This window comes from Nomascus leucogenys, chromosome 3 (assembly GCF_006542625.1).
Source record: "Nomascus leucogenys isolate Asia chromosome 3, Asia_NLE_v1, whole genome shotgun sequence".
In the NCBI taxonomy this organism is placed as follows: domain Eukaryota; kingdom Metazoa; phylum Chordata; class Mammalia; order Primates; family Hylobatidae; genus Nomascus; species Nomascus leucogenys.
In genome coordinates, this window is record NC_044383.1 from 69,986,315 (window position 1) to 70,010,820 (window position 24,506).

The 24,506-nt window shown below is 42.5% G+C and overlaps 1 protein-coding gene across 1 annotated transcript in view; it reads left to right on the forward strand.

The window, feature by feature from the left end:
- Positions 1-10,258: 10,258 nt before the first annotated feature.
- Positions 10,259-24,506, forward strand: part of LOC100581134 (zinc finger protein 430) — a 37,817-nt gene continuing 23,569 nt past the window's right edge. The window contains 4 exon segments of the mRNA XM_012509460.2: positions 10,259-10,442; positions 12,442-12,534; positions 23,713-23,839; positions 24,340-24,438. Coding sequence (XP_012364914.2) covers positions 10,440-10,442; positions 12,442-12,534; positions 23,713-23,839; positions 24,340-24,438 — 322 coding nt within the window. The 5' untranslated portion in view covers positions 10,259-10,439.

Genomic DNA, 24,506 nt, shown 5'->3' on the forward strand with positions numbered 1-24,506 from the left:
AGGAAAAATAAGACATCGTAAAGTGAGAGAAGCCCCTTATGGGTCTTTCGACTCTCACATCATCGTAAAGTGAGAGAAGCCCCTTATGGGTCTTTCGACTCTCACATCTATTTAGATGCAATTGGAGTCCCATGGGGAATACCAGATCAATTTAAAGCTTGAAATCAAATAGCTGCAGGATTTGAGTCAGTATTTTGGTGGGTGACAGTTAATAAAAATGTTGATTGGGTAAACTATATCTATTACAACCAACAGCAATGAGCTTTTCATGAGTTAAAAGAAAAACTCATGGTGGCCCCAGCCCTGGGCTACCTGACCTGACAATAGTTTTACGTTCAGGAGGACTAATTACTTTTAAATTTACACAACAATTTCTTGCATAAATTCTTTTTTTATAACTTTTTTTTTTACACCATATGTGTCAGAAAAAAAAAATGGTAGTTAAGAATTTTAACCCAGACTGTGGGACCCTGGCCAAAGCTGGTGGCCTACCTCTCTAAACAACTAGACGGGGTTTCTAAGTGTTGGCCCCCATGTTTGAGGGCCTTGGCAGCAACAGCCCTGCTAGCACAACAAGCAGATAAGCTAACTCTTGGGCAAAACCTGAATATAAAGTCCCCCCAAGCTGTGGTAAATTTGACGAATACCAAAGGACATCATTGGCTAACAAATGCTGGATTAACAAGTACCAAAGCTTGCTATGTGAAAATCCCCACGTAACCATTGAAGTTTGCAACACCCTAAACCCTGCCACCTTGCTCCCGGTATCAGAGAGCCCAGTTAGAACATAACTGTCTTAATCCTTTTAAATGGATCCTCCCTCAGAGGATCATTGTTGTCATTGGCATTATTAATATTGGTATGTTTATGTTGTCTACTTTTAGTCTGCACATGTCTCCAAGGAGTCTGAGGACAAGTCCAAAGACAACGACAAGCAATGATGGTGGTGGTGATCCTAGTCAATAAAAAGGGGGAAGATGTGGGTGGCAAGCCACCCAGGTGCCAAAGCAAGAGACTGAGGGCACAAGTTGTTCCAGTATAATAAAGAAAATATATAGAATAAGAATAGTTGTACTAGAAATAGATTATGGATATGATTATAGATGAACATCATTAATCATTATTTTGTAGCGTTATTCTTTATTCCAAAATTGTAATAATCTTTGTTCTACAATTATAACCTAGGAAAAACCAGGCCATACAGAGATAGGAGGTGAAGGGACATGGTGAGAAGTGACCAGAAGTCAAGAATGTTAGCTCTCTGTTACGCCCGGACAGGACCACTAGAGGGCTCCCTGGTCTAGCAGTAATGCCAGCGCCCGTTACCTAGTGGACCTTGGTCTGGCAGTAGCATCAATGCCTAGGGAAGGCACCCATTACTTAGCAGAGCAGGAAAGGGAGTCTTCCTTTCCCTGGGGGAGTTAGAGAATACTCTGCTCCACCATCTCTTGTGGAAGGCCTGACATCAGTCAGGCCCGCCCGAAGCCATCTGGAGGCCTAACCATCTCCCTATGATGCTGTGCTTCAGCCATCATGCTCCTGGTCTTCTTCCATGTTCCACCCTGTACACCTGGCTCTGCCTTCTAGATAGCAGTAGCAGAATTAGTGAAAGTACTAAAAGTCTTTGAAATGCATAGAATAAATAATGGTGTAATCTGTCCTCTCTCTCCACCTCGGCTGCCAAACAGGGAAGGGCCCCATGTCCAGTGGACACATGACTCGTGTGACCTTACCTATCATTGGAGATGGCTCACACTCCTTACCCTGCCCCCTTGTCTTGTATCCAATAAATAACAGCACAGCCAGGCATTCAGGGCCACTACCGGTCTCCGCACCTTGGTGGTAGTGGTCCCCCGGGCCTAGTTGCCTTTTCTTCTATCTCTTTGTCTTGTGTCTTTATTTCTATGATCTCTCATCTCCGCACATGAGGAGAAAAAACCCACAGACCCTGTAGGGCTGGACCCTACATAACTGTGTAGAGGCATTGGACTCAGTTTATTCTAGTGGGCCCAACCTCCAAGATCATCCTTGAATATTAGTAGACTGTGAGCTGTATATGGACGGGAGCAGCTTTGCCAGCCTCTGCAAAGTGACTTTGAAAAAGATGACAAGCCCTGCTCCAGTCACACCCGGAAGCTGACTGGTCCCCGCATGGCCAAAGCATGAGGAAATTCGTCACAGGACTCATTTCCCTTAAAATTTGGACTTGTACGGTAAGGACTTCAACTGACCTCCCTCAGACTGAGGACTGTTCCCAGTATATACATCAAGTCACTGAGGGAGGACAAAAGTTTGCTACAGTCCTATTATTTTATGGTTATTTTAAGTGTACCAGGACTCTTAAAGGAACTTGTTTGTATAATGCTATTCTATACAAGGTATGTAGCCCACGAAATGACCAGCCTGATGTGTACTATAACCCATCCTTTTTCCTACTGCCCATAAAAACAGGCGAACTTCTACGTTTCCTGGTCTATGCTTCCCGAGAAAAGAGAAGCATAGCTATAGGCAACTGAAAAGATGACAAGTGGCCCCCTGAAAGAATCATACAGTGCTATGGGCCTGCCACTTAGGCACAAGACAGCTTGTGGGGATACCGAGTCCCCATTTATATGCTCAACTGAATCATACAATTACAAGCTGTCTTAGAAATAATCACTAATAAAACTGGCAGAGCTTCAACTGTTTTAGCCCAGCAAGAAACCCAGATGAGAAATGCTATCTATAAAAATAGACTAGCTCTAGACTACTTGCTCACAGCTAAAGGAGGGGTCTGTGGGAAATTTAACCTTACTAATTGCTGTCTACACATAGATGACAAAGGGCAAGTAGTTGAAGACATAGTTAGAGATATGACAAAACTGGCACATGTGCCTGTGCAAGTGTGGCATGGATTTAATCCTGGGGTCATGTTTGAAAAATGGTTCCCAGCACTAGGAGTATTTAAAACTCTTATAGTAGGAGTTATAATAGTAACAAGAACATGCTTACTGCTCCCTTGTTTGCCACCTGTACTTCTTCAAATGATAAAAAGCTTCATTGCTACCTTAGTTCACCAAAATGCTTCAGCACAAGTGTACTATATGAATCACTATCCATCTATCTTACAAGAAGACATGAATAGCGAGGATAAAGGTGAGAACCCCCACTAATGAGTGAGGTTCTCAAATGGGGGGAATAAGGGAGGAGACCACCCCTCATATTGTCTTGTGCCCAATTTCTGCCTCCAAACAAGAAATGAAAACTGAAAGGCAGAAATGGAATCCACAGACAGATAGCCTGGCATCATGCCCTGGGCCTGGTAGTTAAAAATCCACCCCTGACCTAACTGCTTGTGTTATCCATAGATTTCAGACATTGTATGGAAAAGCATCATGAAAATCCCTGTCCTGTCCTGTTCTCTTATGACTACTGGTGCATGCAGCCCCCAGTCACGTACCCTCTGCTTGCTCAATCAATCACGACCCTTGCACGCGGACCCCCTTATAGTTGTAAGCCCTTAAAAGGGACAGGAATTGCTCACTCAGGGAGCTCAGTTTTTGGAGATGTGAGTCAGCCAATGCTGCCAGCTGAATAAAGCCCTTTCCTTCTGCAACTCGGTGTCTGAGGGGTTCTTGTCTGTGTCTCATCCTGCTACAACAGAGGTGGGCAGATCACGAGTTCAGGAGTTCAAGACCAGCCTGACCGACATGGTGAAACCCCGTCTCTAGTAAAAATACAAAAATTAGCCAGGTGTGATGGTGCAAGCCTTTAATCCCAGCTACTCAGGGGGCTGAGGCAGGAGAATCACTTGAACCTGGGAGGCAGAGGTTGCAGTGAGCCAAGATTGCGCCATTGCACTCTAGCCTGGTCAACAGAGCAAGACTCTGTCTCAAAAAAATAAAAAATAGGCTGGGCGCTGTGGCTCATGCCTGTAATCCCAGCACTCTGGGAGGCTGAGGTGGATGGATCACCTGAGGTCGGGAGTTCGAGACTAGCCTGACCAACGTGGAGAAACCCCATCTCTACTAAAAATACAAAATTAGCCAGGTGTGGTGGAGCATGCCTGTAATCCCAGCTACTCGGGAGGCTGAGGCAGAGAATCGCTTGAACCCAGGAGGTAAAGGCTGCAGTGAGCTGAGTTTGCGCCACTGCACTCCAGCCTGGGCGACAGAGTGTGACTCTGTTTCAGAAAAAAAAAAAAAAAATACCTATTTCACTGGAGAAGTTATAAACTGTTAAATAAGGTATTCCAGAAACAATAGTATTGAGAAAATCCAACTAAATTGACAGGATTGCTTTTGTAATTGCAGATTGATGACAATCAGATTAACTGAGAGTGAAAAACTGTTTTGACTATTATAAACTTGTCATTGGATGGCTTATGTACCTGACAATAGAACCTCATGTGTGTTCTGTTACTGAAGTTTAATATGACTAAATGCAGCAAGGCTTTAATGAGTTATGGCAAAGCATATTTTCACCAGGTAAACACTTTTATGGTCTACTGACTGACGACAGAAAAACTCTTTATAGTTTAGAACCCAGAGATTGAGTCTGCTTGCCATCTACACTGAAGCAAGACTTCAGGACCTTGAACCTTAGTTGATAATCTCACAACTGAGAAAGGGCCCTCCAAACTCTTGCAATTGTATGCCCATTGGAGGTTTTTTTTTTTTTTTTTTGAGACGGAGTCTTGCTTTGTTGCCCAGGCTGGAGGGCAGTGGTGTGATCTCGGCCCACTGCAAGCTCCGCCTCCTGGATTCATGCCATTCTCCTGCCTCAGCCTCCCTAGTAGCTGGGACTACAGGTGCCTGCCACCACACCCAGCTAATTGTTTTGTATTTTTAGTAGAGATGGGGTTTCACCATGTTAGCCAGGATGGTCTCAATCTCCTGACCTGGTGATCCTCCAGCCTAGGCCTCCCAAAGTGCTGGGATTACAGGTGTGAGCCACCACACCCAGCCGGAGATATTAAGGTAAAGTTAAACAGGAAAGTTTCTCCTAAAAATCAAATGGCAGCTTTGATGTAGATCGCTTTCTTCACAAGATGAAAAATCAAGACATCTCTGCTATCATGACACTCTTAGATTACTGTTTTTTTCTTATGGCTCTGCAAACAACAGAAATTAAAAGGGGCCTCTTGTGTGCACTCATGGGGTACACTTTTATATGTAGAAGATTTTGCAGCCAACATTATATATGAATAAATCTTATGCCTTCATAAGTAAAAGATGAAGGGCCAATGAGGATGAGAAATTTTAATGGGACATCTGTTGCCTCGTAATATCAGAAACAGAATATTGGCTCACTGTAGTTAACCTAATTCATAAGTTAAAGAGAACTTATTCAGAATAGATTATAGAGCATTGCAAGGAGGCCATTACTCTTCAATGGCTATCATTTGTTAGGTATGTTTGTTCCCCATGGTTTAGAGTAAATGAGGCAATGGTTAGAAATTTATTCCCCGTAATAGGGCTCTATAGCATATTCTATTATAAAGGCTATGGTTACACAATAGACTTTAATTGTTCTTTTTAAAGTTGTGCAAAATAATAGAATTTCTCTAGATTACTTACTGGATGAGCAGAGAAGTATCTGTGCAGTTGCTAAAACTTGTAGTTGTACATAGAAAAATACATCGGATATTACAGAGATTCAGTTGTAGGAGATTAATAAATAGGCTGCTTGGTTGAAATGATGAGACCATTTATTTACCTAATTATTTGATCTATTTAATGTTAGTTGGTGGGCTCATGAGACCCTGGCTAAAAAGCATACTTGAGGCCAGGCATGGTGGATCACGCCTGTAATCCTAGCACTTTGGGAGGTCAAGGCGGGCAGGTCAAGAGCTCAAGACCATCCTGGCCAACATGGTGAAACCCCGTTTCTACTAAAAATACAAAAATCAGCTGGGCATGGTGGTTCGTGCCTGTAGTCTCAGCTACTTGGGAGGCCGAGGCAAGAGAATCACTTGAACCTGGGAGGCGAGGCACAGGTTGCAGTTAGCCGAGCTGGCGCCACTGCACTCCAGCCTGGCGAAAGAGCAAGACTCCGTCTCAAAAAAAAAAAAAAAAAAAAAGCATACTTGAAACTCTTGTTATTATCTTTCTTCTAGTCAAAATAGTAGTCTCCCTACTGCATTGTATTCTTTCAAAAGTTATAAATGTTTGCATGCAGTTATCTCTAGAATGTCAAATGATCTCCCTTTAACAGCAATCACAAAAACTCAAATGCATATGTGACCATGAGGACACCATAACCTATGAATGACCTGATAAGGGCAAAAACTAAAAGTAATGGAAACTGAGAGTGGCATTAAGATAGAGTTTTGGTCACACTCTTACCTATGTGAGAACTTAACCAAAAGGGGGGAATTTTATAAACAACATTATTGAAGGCCATCATTCTGGATTGAGCTTGTGCATATGCCCAAAGAGACCAAACCAAATGGAATCACTCATGCTAAATGTGACATAATCAAACTGAAAATGTAAGGAAATAGGTAGATCCTAAAACAGGCCAGGTTTGGTTATTCTTTTGAAAACAGCAGATTTCAACACAAAGAGGGCACCTCTACTGTAACCCTTAAAAAAAAATAATAACCTGAAGTCCTTGTTTCCACTTTACAAAAGCTACAGTTCTGCTATTTCACAATGGGATTTGAGAATAAATAAGTAGATTTTTGATGGTGATAGAATAATATCAATGTTTAAAGTTTTGGTCTATCTCTCAAAATTGAGAAGATGATCAAAAGGGAGAAATTGTTAAATTAATTATGCCTAAAGCTGCTCCCTTTTCTGTTTAACTTTGGTCACTAGGTTTTTTTTTAAACATTGTAAACTGAAACCTAACTGGATATATAAATAGACTGTAATCCATTATTGTATCAACCACTGTGTTTTTGCCAATAAAAGGACATCAAGTGTTCAAATTATGTTTAATAAGGCAAATCCCAACCTGTAATCAATCTGGCTGTTTCTGTACCTCACTTCTATTTTCTGTATGTCACTCTGCTTTTTCCATCCGCAAATCTGTTTTCATCATGTGGCTTTGCCAGAGTATCTCTGAGCCTACTCTGGACCCACAGGCTGCCCAATTTGCAAATCATTCTATGCTCTATCAAACTCTGTTAAATTTAATTTCTCTAAAGTTTTAAAGTTTTTCTCTTTTAAAAGTTTTCAAATATTTTCTTTTCTCTCTCTCTCTTTTTTTTTTTTTTTCTTGAGACAGAGTTTCACTCTTGTTGCCCAGGCTGGAGTGCAGTGGCGCGATCTCTGCTCACTGCAACCTCAGCCTCCCAGGTTCAAGCGATTCTCCTGCTTCAGCCTCCCAAGTACCTGGGATTACAGACATGTGCCATCATGCCCGGCTAATTTGGTATTTTTAGTAGAGACAGGGTTTCCCCATGGTGGTCAGGCTGATCTCGAACTCCTGACCTCAGGTGATCCACCCACCTCAGCCTCCCAAAGTGCTGGGATTAGGCATGAGCCACCGCACGCAGCCTAGTTTTCAATTTTTTTTTTTTTTTTTTGAGACAGAGTCTTGCGCTGTCATCCAGGCTGGAGTGCAGTGGTGCAATCTCAGCTCACTGCAAGCTCCGCCTTCCAGGTTCACACCATTCTCCTGCCTCAGCCTCCCGAGTAGCTGGGACTACAGGCGCCCGCCACCATGCCCAGCTAATTTTTTTGTATTTTTAGTAGAGACGGGGTTTCACCGTGTTAGCCAGAATGGTCTCGATCTCCTGACCTTGTGATCCGCCCGCCTCGGCCTCCCAAAGTGTTGGGATTACAGGCGTGAGCCATAGTGCCCGGCTCAAATATTTTCAATGATAAAAATAAATAATGTGCTGTTGGGCTTTGATTTTCTAAACTCATCCCTCAGCTATTTCCTTAAATTTTTCTGTCTTCAAAATGTTTCTCCAATTTTTTTTTTTTTTTGAGACACAGTCTCATTTTACCACCCAGTGTGGATGGCAGTGGTGCAGCCAATCATGGCTTACTGCAGCCTTGACCTTCCAGACTCAAGCAATCCTCCTGCCTCTGCCACCTAAGTATTGGGACTACAGGCAAGTACCACCATGGTTGGCTAATTTTTTCATTTTTTTAATGGAAACAAAATCTTATTATGTTGCTCAGGCTGTACTGGAACTCCTGAGCTCACATAATTCTCCCATCTTAGCTTTCCAAAGTGCTAGGATTACAGGTCTGAGCCACCGTGTTTGCAAAATGGTAGCAATTTTTCATCCCCCCTGTACCCATGCCCAATGCCAGATGCTTTTACAGTTGTTGCCATCAAGATTCAGAAACTGTTTTCCAAACCCTCGATCAGGCTGGCCTTATTTGCTCAGGGCAGTAGAAGCCTGTGAACATGGCAATGCGCTAATTTGGGGCCTAGGCTCAAATGGTCTTGAATGCTTCTATCTTTCTTTTAGAATGTTGACATCACCTTGGAAAAAAGCCCATGTTAGCCAGCTGGAAAATAAGGTATCATGGGGAAGAGAAGCAAGGTATCCCTGTTGACAACCCCAGAAGCAGAACATCACCCCCAGAAGCACAGCTGCCTAGTCAACAAGCAGCTGATGACGTATGTCCGAAGGAGCTCAGCTGAAACCAGAAGAATGGCCCAACTGAGCCCAACCTAAATGGCTGACCATCTCAATTATGAACTAATAAGTTTTGGATGATTTGTTATGCTGCAATAGCTAACTAATCCATGCACTTAGTGCAGATAGGATGCCAGGATTCAATGACAGGTTGATTACTAGTTATGTTCTAACAGTGGGCACCATATAGGTACTGATTTTTTCCCTGATTTAAAGTTGGGTGACTTGTAAGAGAATGTTGAGTAATGCAGAAATACAGGTAGACATGTATGCATGTCATTGGTGCTTATACCCACACAGTCCCACACACCACAGGAGAAAACAGGTAACTACAGCCTGACCATTAGGGCCAAGGCCAATAGCAAAATAAGTTTTGCCTTGAATCTGTTTTCTCCATATCTAAACATCTGAGGTCAAGAGTATGGACAGATCTGAAGACACAGAGTTTTATTATCCTGTGGCCCCAACATTCTTTGTTCACTGTCTGATCTCTGGAAGAAAAGTGGGCAACAGGTGGCCAGCTGTTGTCTACCTGTGGTTATTTTACTCCGGCTGCCATCTGCTCTTTTGATGGCCACTGTCTGTTCCACCCTTAGAATTGAAGAAAGATATTGGTAGGGAGAGGCTCTGCCTTCACTTCTGGCAGAAAAGGGATGTTCAGTTCATTCACTCCCGTGACATCAGAGCTGAACTTCAATGTGGCAGCTATTGGCCATGTGTGCCTCCTGAGTGACTGGAATGTGGCTGGTCTGAACTGCGATGTGCTAGAAAGGTAAAATACAGTTAGTTTCAAAGATTTAGTTTCAAATGTTTATATACATTATTAATAATTACGCATTCCTCACACATTAAAATGATAATATTATGGACATATTGGGTTAATTAAATTGTTACAATCAATTCAACCTGTTCCTTGTTTCTTTTTCAAGTTTATCTAATAGAAAATTTAAGATTCACATCTGGCTCACATTTTATTTCAGAAGATCACCTCCTTTTTAAAATCTCAGGCTGCCTGCTCAAAGGACCAGAGCCAGGAAGGTCATAAAATCTGAAATTTTAAAATAATTATTGTTACATTCTTTTCATTTTTGAATAGCCACTATATATATATATATATATATATTTTTTTTTTTTTTTCTTAAAGACAGAGTTTTGCTCTTGTTGCCCAGGTTGGAGTGCAATGGCACAATCTCGGTTCACCGCAACCTCCGCCTCCCAGGTTCAAGCCGTTCTCCTGCCTCAGCCTCCTGAGTACCTGGGATAACAGGCATGGGCCACCACGACCCGCTAATTTTATATTTTTTGTAAGGACTGGGTTTCTCCATGTTGGTCAGGCTGGTCTCTAACTCCCGACCTCAGGTGATCTGCCAGCTTCGGCCTTCCAAAATGTTGGGATTACTTACGGGCGTGAGCCACCGCGCCCGGCCCCATATATTATTTATAAGTGCATATGACCTTACACACAAGGTTAAATGCAAATAACCCCTGGAGTGGGCCTGGCTCAGCTCAGGGAGGAAGCCCTATCAGAGAAGGATGCAGCCCAGGCTGTCACTCTTCTTTCAGTCCCGCATCTCTTCACATCTTCCGTCAATCATGGCCTGAGGGGGCGGGGATTTAAATGTTATCCAGTCAGAGACTCTAGGCAGGGAACCGTCCAATCAGGCACGCAGGTGAAGCGGACAGGGTGGCTTCCGGGTTTGGCGGGGCCTTTGTCTCTCGCTGTGGCCTGAGCTCCAGGTCTCGTCTTCACCGCTCTGTGTCCTCTGCTCCTAGAGGTCCAGGCTCTGTGGCCCTGTGACCTGCAGGTATTGGGAGATCTACAGCTAAGACGCCAGGAACCCCTGGAAGCCTAGAAATGGTGAGAGTGCCTGGTCCTACATCCCCAGAGAGGGGAGGGGCTGGTTGTAACGGGTGGGAAGTGGCTGTGGCGGGACTCAGGCCTCCCGGCAGTCAGCTGCACAGTCTGCGCCCCGAGTTCTCCTTGCCCAGCTGGGCCTCAGTCCCCATCAGCCATAAGATGGCGGCTGCGCTGACAGGCGGGCCCGAGCACGTCCTGTCTCTTCCTTGAGCAGTGACTGTGCCCTGGCCTGGATCCCTCTCTGGGCAGCTCTGCATCCGCAGCGCCGCGTCTCTCCCAGACTGTGCAGGGACCACCGGAGGATCGTCATGGGAGAATCCTGACTTGGGGTGCGAGTTCATGAATGGGAAGAACTTTGGTCCTGGGTTCCTGGTTCGTCTTTTCTCCTATTAAAAAATGTACAGGCCGGGAGGGTTGGCTCACGTCTGTAATCCCAGTACTTTGGGAGGCCGAGGCAGGTGCATCACTAAGTCAGGAGTTCAAGACCAGCCTGGCCAGCATAGTGAAACCCCTTCTTTACTAAAAATACAAAAATTTGCCGGGCATGGTGGCACACGCCTGTAGTCCCAGCTACTTGGGAGACTAAGGCAGGAGAATCACTTGAATCTGAGAGGTGGAGGTTGCAGTGAGCCGAGATCGCGCCACTGCACTACAGCCTGTGTAACAGAGCAAGACTCCGTCTTGAGAAAAAAAAAATGTACAGAAGTCACCGCAAAAATGTTAAAGAAATTAATCAAAGAGTGATTTAAAAACTGTAGAGCACCCAGCTGTGGTTTGTAATTTGTTGTTCATGGCGGGGCTTGAAGGAAAGACTTTTATAAGGTGCATGATGAAGAAAGCCAAATTCAGTAATTGGTTAGGTACCGTTATGTAGTTTCTTAGTTTGTACAATAAAGGTGAAAATTTTCTGGTTATGTAATCAGAGCTTAATTGGCAGTATACAGTTGGTTAAGCCTGAATTTTGTGTCTGTCTTTTTTTTTTTTTTTTTTTTTTTTTGAGACGGAGTCTCGCTCTGTCACCCAGAATTTTCAAAACGATGCGCTTGAGTTAGATTTTTTTTTTTTTTTTGAGATGGAGTCTCGCTCTTGTCCCCCAGGCTGGAGTGCAGTGGCACAATCTCGGCTCACTACAACTTCCGCCGCTGCCCGTGTTCAAGCTTCTCCTGCCTCAGCCTCTTGAGTAGCTGGAATTACAAGCGCCCGCCACCCTGCCCAGCTAATTTTTGTACTTTTAGTAGAGACGGGGTTTCACCATGTTGGCCTGGCTGGCCTCGAACTCTTGACCTCAGATGATCCTCCTGCCTTGGCCTCCCAAATGCTGGGATTACAGGCGTGAGCTACCACGCCCAACCACGTTAGCTCTTTTTAAAAGTAGGAACCCAGAGTCTAGAGACACCTCAGTCTAATTGCCTGCCACTCAATTATTTTCACACTCCATGGGGAACTGATTTTCTGCTGCATTTTTCACCTGTGTCCCAAGCAGGGTCTTAAGTCTAACTCCCGTCCCCCATTTCTCCAGCCTCACTCTGGCTTGCAGTAAGATACTAAATTTCCAGTTCTTTCTGGCATCCCCAAATGCCAATTTTTCCTCCCTAATTCACATTATCACCTATTTGTCCTTTAGTGTACTTTTTTTACACCGTATTTTAATTAGTTATTTTCTGACAAAGCATTAAGTAGTGCTTTTGATAAGATTTGTTATCTGTTTGTAAATATTTCCCATGAGAAGAAAGCAAGAATAATCCCCTGACACTGTATTGTAAAAACTCTCTGTGCTTCTTCTTGTATCTTCTCTGGGCACAGAGATCTTGTCTCAGGATGCTTTGGGGTCAAGGTTTTCCTTTGGAAACTTTATGAGGTGATGTGTCCTCAGCCACCCGTCAGTTTTTTTCTAGTCCTGGGTTTCAGTACTGTCTGGGGATAAACCAAGATATCCACCATGGTTATGTCAGCTAGAGTGTCTAGTGGATGTCAGCTTCTGGGTTATTTTCTCCCGTAGGAGAACCTGAAGTCTGGAGTGTATCCTCTCAAGGAAGCAAGTGGATGCCCTGGGGCTGACAGGAATCTTCTGGTGTACTCTTTTTATGAAAAGGTAACCACTTGAGATGTTAAAATTGTCTTGACCCAACCCAGCTTTCATTTCTTGGAGACACATTGCTGGTCAACCAATCAGACTGTGGCATTGAGGGGAAAACAAATAATTTTTGCCTCTGGATTGTCTAAGGGGGCAGAAAAATAGTGAAATAAATATATCCAAAGTAAAATAGTGGAAAAAAGTGGAACATTTGTGACAGAAAAAATAGTATCCCAAAAGACAAAAAGAAAAAGAAAAACACTGACCCCAGTGAGATGGTGTAAGAACTTGCAAAGTTAAATGCCCGTGGGACAGTCACTGGGGCATAGTGTGGTATCTCCTGAGTGGGTGGTTCTTGAGCACATAAGTGAGCAGGAGTGGGTGGAAGACTGTTTCAAGTGACTGAATGGCCTGACTTGAAACATGAGTCAGACACATCTGTTTTTTCGTCAGCACTGCCACTCCCTGGGTTTGTCACCTTGAAAAGATTTGTTCACTTATTTTAACCTCAGTTTTTTAGCTGTAAATTGTATTAGTAGGGCTTGAAAGGTAGGAAAATATTTATCAAAGGCATAAAAGTGGTGGGTTTAAGAAAAAAAATAGTATCTAATAATATATTCCATTCATTAAAAATTCTCTATTCCCTTTTTCCCCCCAGGGTGAGTTTAGGAATTTTCTCAGGTGTGTTTTTTACGGCTGGGTGATTTCAAACAGAATTCTAAGGCTCAGCTTTTAGCATGCTACCAAGGAAATGAGTAGGGAAAATCTCTGTTCCATTTTTTTGTAGAAAATAAATACATTTCTACAAGAAAATGTGGTAGATAATTGGCGAGTTACACAGATTCATGAAAACATCAGTTTCTCTCTCTGCAGGGTAAATTTGTGACAGTGAATATCTCTGTTCAAATCCTGTTATCTTGATTTCTGAGTTTCATGCTAAATTTTATGAGATGAAACTTGGTACCACCTAGAAGTTTTCCCATATGACTAATTGTTTACTAAATGATTCTTAATGGAATTAATAAAATAATGTATATATTATGTGAAAGAAATAGATACTTTTGCTTTTTTTATTGAGGTATAAGTTGCAAACATCTTAAAATTTCCTTCCTTTGTATGAACACTGTGACTAATTTTGCTAGATTTTTCAAACACATAGTTTCAAAAACCAAGTGAGTAACTCTAACATAGAAATTAAAGCTTGAGCCCAGTGACTCAGAGCTAAGGCTAATATTGAGCCTGCAAAAGGAGTTTATTACAGGCCCGGTTAGTTTTTTTCTGGGGAGCCTCCCCTGCAGATGTCCCAGCCTGCTCACTCTAGCTGTGGAAGAAGCTTTTCTGCTGAGAGAAGCTACAGAGTCCTGGAAAGGTGGGGACCCACAGGCAGATGCAGTTAAGATTAAGATGGTAGGGGATTGAGAGGGTCTTACTGATGATAAAGTTGTTATTGTTTGAAGGCAATTTCTAGACTTTGTAATATATAACAAAGTTAGATTTATGTTAAAAATTTGAATTCCAAAGGACTATTGCAACAGGAGGAAATACCAACTGCAAGAACCTTAAGGATTGCAAAGTTTAGGCAGAAAAGGGCTTTCTTTCATGGGGAGGAGCAAACAAAATTAGAAAGAAGTTGGAGACCGCTGGATGCCGTGGCTCACGCCTGTAATCTCAGCACTTTGGGAGGCCGAGGCAGGTGGATCACGAGGTCAGGAGATGGAGACACATCCTGGCTAACATGGTGAAACCCCATCTCTACTAAAAATACAAAAAAATCAGCCAGGCGTGGTCGCAGGCGCCTGTAGTCCCAGATACTCGGGAGGCTAAGCCGGAGAATGGCGTGAACCCAGGAGACAGAGCTGGCAGTGAGCCTAGATCGCACCACTGCACTCCAGCCTGGGTGACAGGGCCAGACTCCGTCTCAAAAAAAAAAAAAAAAAAAAGGAAGTTGGAGGGGACTGGCAAATGAAGGCTGAAATAATCAGATTTTAGATCAGAAAATGTTTTACCCTGAAGTCAGCATGTTCTTAGGAGGGACATAAATTGGAGTTGTATATTGGCTCAGATTGAGGATAGCTCCAAGTTCAGGAGCCTGTGAAAAATTTTATTTAGACCACTGAAGACAAATTCAGCTGATTTTTTTTAATGAGAAAAAGAAAATGTGCAGAGTTCTTATAGGAAAGGGGTCAGAATCCAAACCCCAAGAGAGGGTTCTTGGATTTCGCTCAAGGAAGAATTCAGGGTGAGTCTACAGGGTAAAGTAAAAGCAAGTTTATTAGGAAACAGAAGGAATAAAAGAATGGCTTACTCTATAGGCAGAGCAGCCCTGAGGGCTACTGGTTGCCCTTCATGGTTATTTCTTGATTATATGCTAAACAAGGGGTGGATTATTTTTGCCTTCCCAATTAGACAATATAATTTCCTGATGTTTCCATGATGTCTCCATGGCATTTTGTAAACTGTCATGGCACTGGTGGGAGTGTAGCAGTGAGGACGACCAGAGGTCACTCTCATCCCATCTTGGTTTTGGTGGGTTTTATCCACCTTCTTTACTGCAACCTGTTTTTATCACCCAGATCTTTATAACCTGTATCTTGTGCTGAACTCATCCTGTGACTTAGAATGCCTAACCATCTGGGAGTGCAGCCCCGCAGGTCTCAGCCTCATTTTATCCAGCCCCTATTCAAAATGGATTTGCCCTGATTCAATACGCCTCCGACATTTCTCCTTTTTTTTTTTTTTTTTTTTCAAATCTGAGATGGAGTCTCACTCTGTTGCCCAGGCTGGAGTGCAAAGGCATCATCTCGGCTCACTGCAACCTCCACCTACCAGGTTCAAGTATTTCTCCTGCCTCAGCCTCCCCGGTAGCTGGGATTACAGGCGCCTGCCACCATGCCTATATTTTTTTTTTTTTTTTTTAGTCCAATCAGTTTACTCTGCTTTCTCCATCTCCTCCTCCCATTACTCAGCCACTGGAACTGGGAAACCTCCTACTTTCCCCCTCTTTGTACTCTTTCCACAATTCATCTTGTCTTTCTGCAGCCATATCTTCTTAATACAGACTGAAGGTTCTGTCATTGAAAATAGAGTGATCCATAAACCTGGTCATCGCGCTTTTTATGAGACAGTGATGTGGGCCCCAGATCCATGGCCTGGTTTCCTCTGGATGCACTCCTGGATCTAATTTTTGTATTTTTAGTAGAGACGGGGTTTCACCATGTTGACCAGGATGGTCTCCATCTCTTGACCTCGTGATCCACCTGCCTCAGCCTCCCAAAGTGCTGGGATTACAGGCATGAGCCATCGTGCCTGGCCGTAATCTCTGACTTTTTTTTTTTTTTCTTGAGACGGAGTCTTGCTCTGTTGCCCCGGCTGGAGTTCAATGGCACGATCTCAGCTCACTGCAACCTCCGCCTGCCGGGTTCAAGTGATTCTCCTGCCTCAGCCTTCTGAGTAGCTGGGATTATAGGCACATGCCACCACACCCGGCCAGTTTTTGTATTTTTAGTAGAGATGGAGTTTCACCATGTTGGTCAGGCTGGTCTCAAACTCCTGACCTTGTGATCTGCCTGCCCTGGCTTCCCAAAGTGCTGGGGTTACAGGCGTGAGCCACCGTGCCCGGCCAATCTCTGACTTCTTTAAGCAGTGTTTTGTGATTCTTGTCATAGGGATCTTTCACCATTCTGATTAGCTGTATTCCTAGATATTCTTTTTGTGGCAATTGTGAATGGGATTATGTTTTTGATTTGGCTTTTGGCTTGGATGTTTTGATGTATGGAGAGTCTACTGATTTTTGTACATGTATTTTATATCCTGAAACTTTGCTAAAGCTGTTTATCAGTTTAAGGAGCTTTCCTGCTGAGACTATAGGGTTTTGAAGATACTGAATCATGTCATCTGCACACAGGGATAGTTAGACTTCCTTTTTTTTTTTTGAGACGGAGTCTCACACTCTGTCACCCAGACTGGAGTGCAGTGGCGCAATCTCGGCTCACTGCAAGCTCCGCCTGCCGGGTTCACGCCATTCTCCTGCCTCAGCCTCTCCGAGTAGCTGGGACTACAGGCGCCTGCCACCACGCCCAGCTAATTTTTTTGTATTTTTAGTAGAGACGGGGTTTCACCGTGGTCTCGATCTCCTGACCTCGTGATCCGCCCGCCTCGGCCTCCCAAAGTGCTGGGAGCCGCCCCGCGCGGCCTAGACTTGCTTTCTTCCTGTTTGGATGCCTTTTCTTTTCTTTTTTTTTTTTTTTTTTTTTTTAAGACAGAGTCTTGCTCTTGCCAGGCTGGAGTACAGTGGTGTGATCTCGGCTCACTGCAGCCTCCGGCTCCCAGGTTCAAGTGATTCTCCTGCCTCAGCCTCCTGAGTAGCTGGGACTACAGGCGCATGCCACTATGCCCAGCTAAGTTATGTATTTTTAGGAGAGACGGGGTTTCACCATGTTGGCCAGGATGGTCTCGATCTCTTGACCTCGTGATCCACCCACCTCAGCCTCCCAAAGTGCTGGGATTACAGGCGTGAGCCCCCATGCCTGGCAGATGCCTTTTATTTTCATCTCTTCTCTGATTGCTCTGGCCAGGATTTCCAATTTTATGTTGAATAGGATGTTTGAGAGAAGGCATCCTTATCTTGTGCCAGTTTTCAAGGAGGAATGCTTCCAGCTTGTGTCTATTCAGTATGTTGGCTGTAAGTTTGTCATTGATGTCTCATTGTTTTGAAGTATATACCTTCAATGCCTAGTTTGTTGAGGGTTTTAAACATGAAAAACGTTAAATTATATTGAAAGTGTTTTTAGCATCTATTGAGATAATGTTGGTATTTGTTATTAGTTCTCTTTATGTGATGAATAATATTTATTGATTGTATATTGAACCACCTTGCCTCCCAGAGATGCAGCCTACTTGATTATAGTGGATTAGCTTTTTGATGTTCTTCTGAATTCAGTTTCCCAGTATTTTGTTGAGGATATTTTCATCAATGTTCATCAAGGATATTGGCTTGAAGTTTTCTGTCTGTTTTTTTTTTTTTATCTCTGCCAGGTTTTGGTATGAGAATGATGCTATTCTTATATATGAGTTGAAAAGGAGTTCTTTTCAATATTTTGAAATATTTTTAGTAGAAGTGGTACTAGCTCTTTTTTGTATATCTGGTAGACTTCAGCTAGGAATTTGTCTGGTTCCTTGCTTTTTTTTGGCTAGTAGGCTATTTCTTACTAATGCAATTTTTGGAGCTTGTTATTGGTCTATTCAGGGATTCAGTTTCTTATTTGTTCAGTCTCCGGAAAATGTGTCTTTGCTCCCAGGTTACTATTCTCAAGCTTGGCCCAAATAAACTCTCTTATATTCATGTTGCCTCAGCTTTTTCCTTTTAGGTAGTCATATCACATAGAATGTGCTAGAGCAGCCTCTATGAGGGAATCTCTCCTTTGATTGTACTCCACTTGCTGTAACACCCAAGAATGCAGAGTGTGGTTGATCCTACCTAGAATCTGCACATAAGGTCTGGCCTCTTCCTGGGATTTACAGGACATGGCCAGACTTTAGATTGAGAATGTCCAGAAAACCAGCAGGAGGCATTTTCTCCATTGTGAGTTGTCAACATAGACATCTTAAAGCCCCCTTTGAGAGTGTGGTTCTTTAAGCTTTTCAGATCTTATTCAGTGATTTGCCACAGCTATGTGAGAGGCTCCAGATATAAATAGAATCTGATGACAGAATCAGCATTTTAAGAGTGAGATATCAAAGTCATAATGTATCCAGGGCCATGACCACAGCTATACCTACCTGTAAAATGTGATACTGGAGTAGAGTATTCTTGTCTTTCTTCTTACCCAAAAGCTAGCAAATTGGGACAAGTGATTAGGTTCTGGAGCTCCACCAGGCCATTTTCTATTTAGAATCAGCCTGAATCTCTCCAGCCTGGATTATCACTGGGCCATCAGCCCAGGGTCACTAAGAACCCTCTCACAATCACCTACGCATCTTTGAGGCATTTGAGGATGTCCAGGGCAGAATTGTGTTAGGCTGACAAGAGTGATTAATTCTGCTTCTGGCTTGGTGTAAGAGAAATGAGTCATTCTGTGTGTGTGTGGTTTTTTGGGGGGTTTTTTTTTCTTCTTTTTTTTCTTTTTTTAGATGGAGTATTGCTCTATCACCCAGGCTGGAGTGTGGTGGCACCATCTCGGCTCACTGCAACCTCCGCCTCCCAGGTTCAAGTGACTCTTCTGCCTCAGCCTCCCGAATAGCTGGGAATACAGGTGCTTGCCACCATGCCTGGCTAATTTTGGCATTTTTAGTAGAGACGGGGTTTCACCATATTGCACAGGCTGGTCTTGAACTCCTGACCTTGTGATCCACCCACCTTAGCCTCCCAAAATGCTGGGATCACAGGTATGAGCCACCATGCCTGGCAATTCTGTGTTTTTTTTCTCCCCTCATACAAGAGATAAGTTTGGTTGGTACCCAGATGAGAGTTTCTCAAGTTTCCTGGTACTTGGATGAAAGCAATAGGAGGTCTGGTGACTCAAACAGATAAAGTAATTGTTTTCATTTTATATGGCCATTCAAAAAACAGATGAAGCAGTCATGATCCTTACTATCCAGGAACATTTTATCTAGACTAACAACTGGATACGTGGGTGAATTAAGCATTATATGATTGGTACAATGAATAGATGTATCCAAAAAAAATTTGGTTCCACTGTTTTATATTGTTACTTCTGATATCATCAGCTAAAGGGATATTTATGGAGTGAAGATTTGTTATTATTTGTGTTTCTTTTACTTTGCTAAGAATATATATCTTCTAATATAAATTATTCTAAAGAACTTTAATACATTTGTTTAAATTGCTTATTAGTATATGTTATAAAATTGACAGGGCAGTGGCAAAAATAGATTAAAGTTACATAAGCTCTGGGATTTAAGATTCTCTTATGTAAGCTTAGGAAAAACAGAACTGGAAATACCTTGGTGGCAGAGAGAACAGAATTCTACATAGGGTCCTTTCCCTGCCCAAATTCTGTTCAGATTCACCCTTTTTGGAGGCCTTATTTATGTCTGGCCCCACTCTGGAGCCTTGCCTCACAAAACTGATTTATAAAAATCAGAGTTTTGGCCAGGTGTAGTGACTCACACCTGTAATTCCAACACTTTGGGAGGCTGAGGCAGACAGATCACGAGGTTGGGAGTTTGAGACCAGCCTGACTAACATGGTGAAACCCCGTGTCTACTAAAAATACAAAAATTAGCCGGGCGTGGTGGCACATTCCTGTAATCCCAGCTGCGCAGGAGGCTGAGGCAGGAGAATCGCTTGAACCCGGGAGGCAGAGGTTGCACTGAGCCAAGATTGTGCCACTGCACTCCAGCCTGGTGACAGAGTGAGACTCCTTCTAAAAAAAAAAGATTTGGAGTTTTGTCTGGTGAATCCTGGTGCTTTTCTAGAGCTGGTGCTCACAATTTTCTGAAACCCAAAAACAGATAAATGACAGAAATAAACGATTTATTTTAGGATCTTATTTTTTAATTTTGTGTTAAAACCAGTGCTTACAGAAACATTCCATTTAGCACCTTGTTTTCTGTTTCTGCCAATCTAGCAGTTGCTCCACAAAGTCACAAACAAGTAAAAGTATACACAATAAAAATTTCTCTAAACTACATTAAACTTTTTCTATGTTCTGATCATCTGCCTATATTTAACTTTTATTCTATATATTTAAAACAAAATCAATGACAGAGAAACAGAGGAAGAAATAAATATGCTGAACCCTTTATCTAAATCCTGGGAATTATTGAACACTTAGTATCAACTTCTAGGGTGTTATTAGGATTAAATCACAAAATGTGTTATTCCCAGCACAGTGCTCTGTAACATACCCTTGAGCACATAGTACCTGCTTAATAAACATTGCATTTGTATATGTGTACATGTTATTTTCCAGAGGCAGATTTATTCGGACATTGTTGCCTTCTGTTTGTTCTGTAAACTTTAAAGAGCCAGCAAAGAATGTAAAACTTTAAGATGGAGATTGGTTTTATTTGTACCAGAAGTATTTGTGTTGTGACACGAGTGCTGAGTGTAAGGAACCCTGTGCTGTACCTGCTTCTCTAACAAATGCTAATAATGAGCCCAGGGGGAACAACGTCAGCATTGACAGGGAACTTGTTTGAAACACCCATTCATGAACCCTTTTCAAACTTGCAGATTCGCATTACATAGAGTGGGGCCAAAATTACCAAGCGAGTTTTAAGCTCATTAAAGTTTGAGAGGCAGTGCTTAGCTAAGTGGTTATCAACCCCATCTTGTTTTTTTGTTTTGTTTTGTTTTTGTTTTTGAGACAGGATCTCACTCTGTCACCTAGTCTGGAGTGCAATGGCATAATCTTGGCTCACTGAAACCTCCACCTCCCAGGTTCAAGCCATTCTTATGCCTCAGCCTCCTGAGTAGCTGGGATTACAGGCACCTGCCACCATTCCTGGCTAATTTTTTGTGTTTTTAGTAGAGATGAGGTTACACCATGTTGGCCAGGCTGATGAACTCCTTACCTCAGGTGATCCATGTGCCTCGGCCTCCCAAAGTGCTGGGATTACAGGTGTGAGCCACTGCGCCCGGCCTCTGCCCAGTCTTCTAATTAGGATTACATGGCAGAAATCTCTGTACTTACGCCCTTTCCACGGATTTTGTTTATTGTTCTGGGTGGAAGCATCCATGTTGTTTTAATGAAGTGCTTATGTGACTCTAAGGTGAGGCCAGAATCAAGTATGAGGGCTTCAATATACATTCATGAGAGCTAAGTGCCACCTTTGCACTAAAGGGTGGTCACAGGGCCCGTTCTGTTTGGGTTTGGTAGGGACAGGGGATTGTGGCTCATATTTCCATTACTGTAGCAGAAATTGCTGGTGTCTGTGGCAGGGGAGGGCACCTAAGGACAGGAAAAGAGAAACATACTTTTATATTCATAGAGCAGCTCGTTGTTCCTGAATCCCTTCTGTTATAAAGGACAGAGAAATGGGTGGACTTTTTCTGCAGGACCTTCCTTCTGTTTGTGTGCGTGACGGTAGCAGACAAAAAGGTGGTGCTGACATTTTTAAAGGAACATTCTCAAAATGCAGGTATAACTTTTCCAGAGAATGTTATCTAAAAAGGATTTTCAGAGAAGGAGAGAGAAAAAATGGCTTTTTTTCAGCTAAACATGTCTCAGACGAAGAGCTGTGTGCACTCTGCTTCATGGAATGCCACGTGTTTATTACTTGCAGATCTTTACTTCCCTGTTTGTGTTTTTCCTCCTTAAGGAGTTTGTTTTAACTACATTTAAAAATTCTTATAATATTCAAGGCTCTCTGCAAAACATTTCTTTACTATATACCAGAGCTTTCTCTACATTCTCTACATCATGGCTTCTTATATGCCATGCAGAATTCCTACCATAAATTTATATTTGGCACTATTAAAAATGTTCCTTTGTGGCTGTTAAACATGGGGAGATGTAGATACTTAAGATTCCTATTGGGGAAAAGCTGGGGTCCCTAGTAAAGATGGAGAATATGTAATGTTGAGGTTTCATCTGTTTTCTCTATTAACTCTATGCAGAACAGGATTAAGAAAATGCTTATTTAAACAGAATACCATTTATTACCCAGAAAGTTCTGAAAAAAATTATTAGGAGATACCTGCTCTCTAGGGTGCTAAAGAAAGACTACTTAAAATCACTATTAAAAATAACAGAACATGGGAGATATCTGTATCTTGAACTTTGTATAAAACTGATGTATCTTTATGGTTACATTCAGACTATAATTTACTATTTGAGGGGCAATATCTTAGCAGTGATGCCGTGTTCTTCTATGTGCATCAGCACATCATAAAAATTTGTTGGCCGGGTGTGGTGGCTCACACCTGTAATCCCAGCACTTTGGGAGGCCGAGGTGGATGGATCACCTGAGGTCGGGAGTTCGAGACCAGACTGACCAACATGGAGAAACCCCGTCTCTACTAAAAATGCAAAATTAGCTGGGCATGATGGTGCATGCCTGTAATCCCAGCTACTTGGGAGGTTGAGGCAGGAGAATCGCTTGAACCCAGGAGGTGGAGGTTGCAGTGAGCCGAGATGGTGTCATTGCAGTCCAGCCTGGGCAACAAGAGCAAAACTCCGTCTCAAAGAAAAAAAAAAGAAGAAAGAAATTTAGAAATTCAGACTTTACTCCAGATCTTCTGAAGAAAAAAAAATCTGCACAACAGGATCTCCAGTTTATTGTTCACCTTTAAAGTTGAGAGGTACCTTCGAGCTCAACATGTCTTTTTTGTCTGAAAAATATACACAACTCAAACTTTATGATGTAAATATAGCACTCAAAGTGTACAAATTTTTGTTTATGCCCTCAATTTTATGCTTCTCATCCAGAGACGTATCATATATATACTGGTGTTATGGATCTTATGCCATTCTCTTCTCTCAGAGTTAGAGAAAACATTAGATAATATTTCTGTGTGAAAAATTATTGGGGCTGGGCATGGTGGCTCATGCCTGTAATTCCAGCATTTTGGGAGGCCAAGGCGGATGGATCACCTGAGGTTGAGAGTTCGTGACCAGCCTGACCAACATGGAGAAACCTGGTCTCTACTAAAAATACAAAATTAGCCGAATGTGGTGGCGCATGCCTGTAATCCCAGCTACTCGGGAGGCTGAGGCAGGAGAATTGCTTGAAGCCGGGATGCAGAGGTTGCCTCTGTCTCAAAAAAAAAAAAAAAAAAAAATTATTGAATAATTTCACTCATTCCTGTAAGTCAGAACCAATTCTCTTTATTCTCTCATTTCACTTTAATTCAAATAATAAATTCTGGGCCGGGCACGGTGGCTCAAGCCTGTAATCCCAGAACTTTGGGAGGCCGAGGCGGGCGGATCACGAGGTCAGGAGATCGAGACCATCTTGGCTAACACGGTGAGACCCCGTCTCTACTGAAAATACAAAAAATTAGCCGGGCATGTTGGCGGGCACCTGTAGTCCCAGCTACTTGGGAGGCTGAGGCAGGAGAATGGCGTGAACCCAGGAGGCGGAGCTTGCAGTGAGCTGAGATCACGCCACTGCACTCCAGCCTGGGGGACAGAGCAAGACTCCGTCTCAAAAAAAAAATAAAAAAATAATAAATTCTGCCTGTGGCCACTTGGTAAATATACGTGTGTCTTGTGTGCTTGTGTTTTTCAGGGGCCGTTGACATTTAGGGATGTGGCCATAGAATTCTCTCTGGAGGAGTGGCAATGCCTGGACACTGCTCAGCAGGATTTGTATAGAAAAGTGATGTTAGAGAACTACAGAAACCTGGTCTTCTTGGGTGAGAATAACTTTAGTACACAATTACTAATGTACCCTAAAGGTTTCATTTCTCTTTTTTTGAGAATAATTTTTGGTAATTTATGCTTTGCATGAATGAGTTTCCGATACTTGTTCTTAAGAAAACCTTGAGGATTTTTCCATATAGAAAAGAATTTTTTCAAGATGTTTTATCTTGACTTAAACTTTCCACATTCCTGGGCTGATCTGTATCCTTCACTCTAGATTAGTGGCAATTCCAGAAATTTAGTGGCATAAAATATTGTTGTCCATATCTTAAAATCTATTTGCTACCACCAATTTTTGATTAATGAATACCAGGTAGTGAAATTAAGAACCTACAAATGTAAAATATTTTCTAAATACTTAGAAATTTCTGTTATAAATTAGTATTTTTAGGATTAATTTTCTAGAATATTCTACATCCTCTTTACTAAGCACAGTACTAGGTTGGTAACTGAAGAATATGAGAAAGATTCATGTTATTTATTTTCAATAAAGCAGGTATTGCTGTTTCTAAGCCAGACCTGATCACCTGTCTAGAGCAAGGAAAAGAGCCCTGGAATATGAAGAGACATGCGATGGTAGATGAACCCCCAGGTAGGTGAGAGTGAACACAACAGATGACATGAATGAGAGGTCCAAAAAAAAAGAAAGCCAATGCTTAA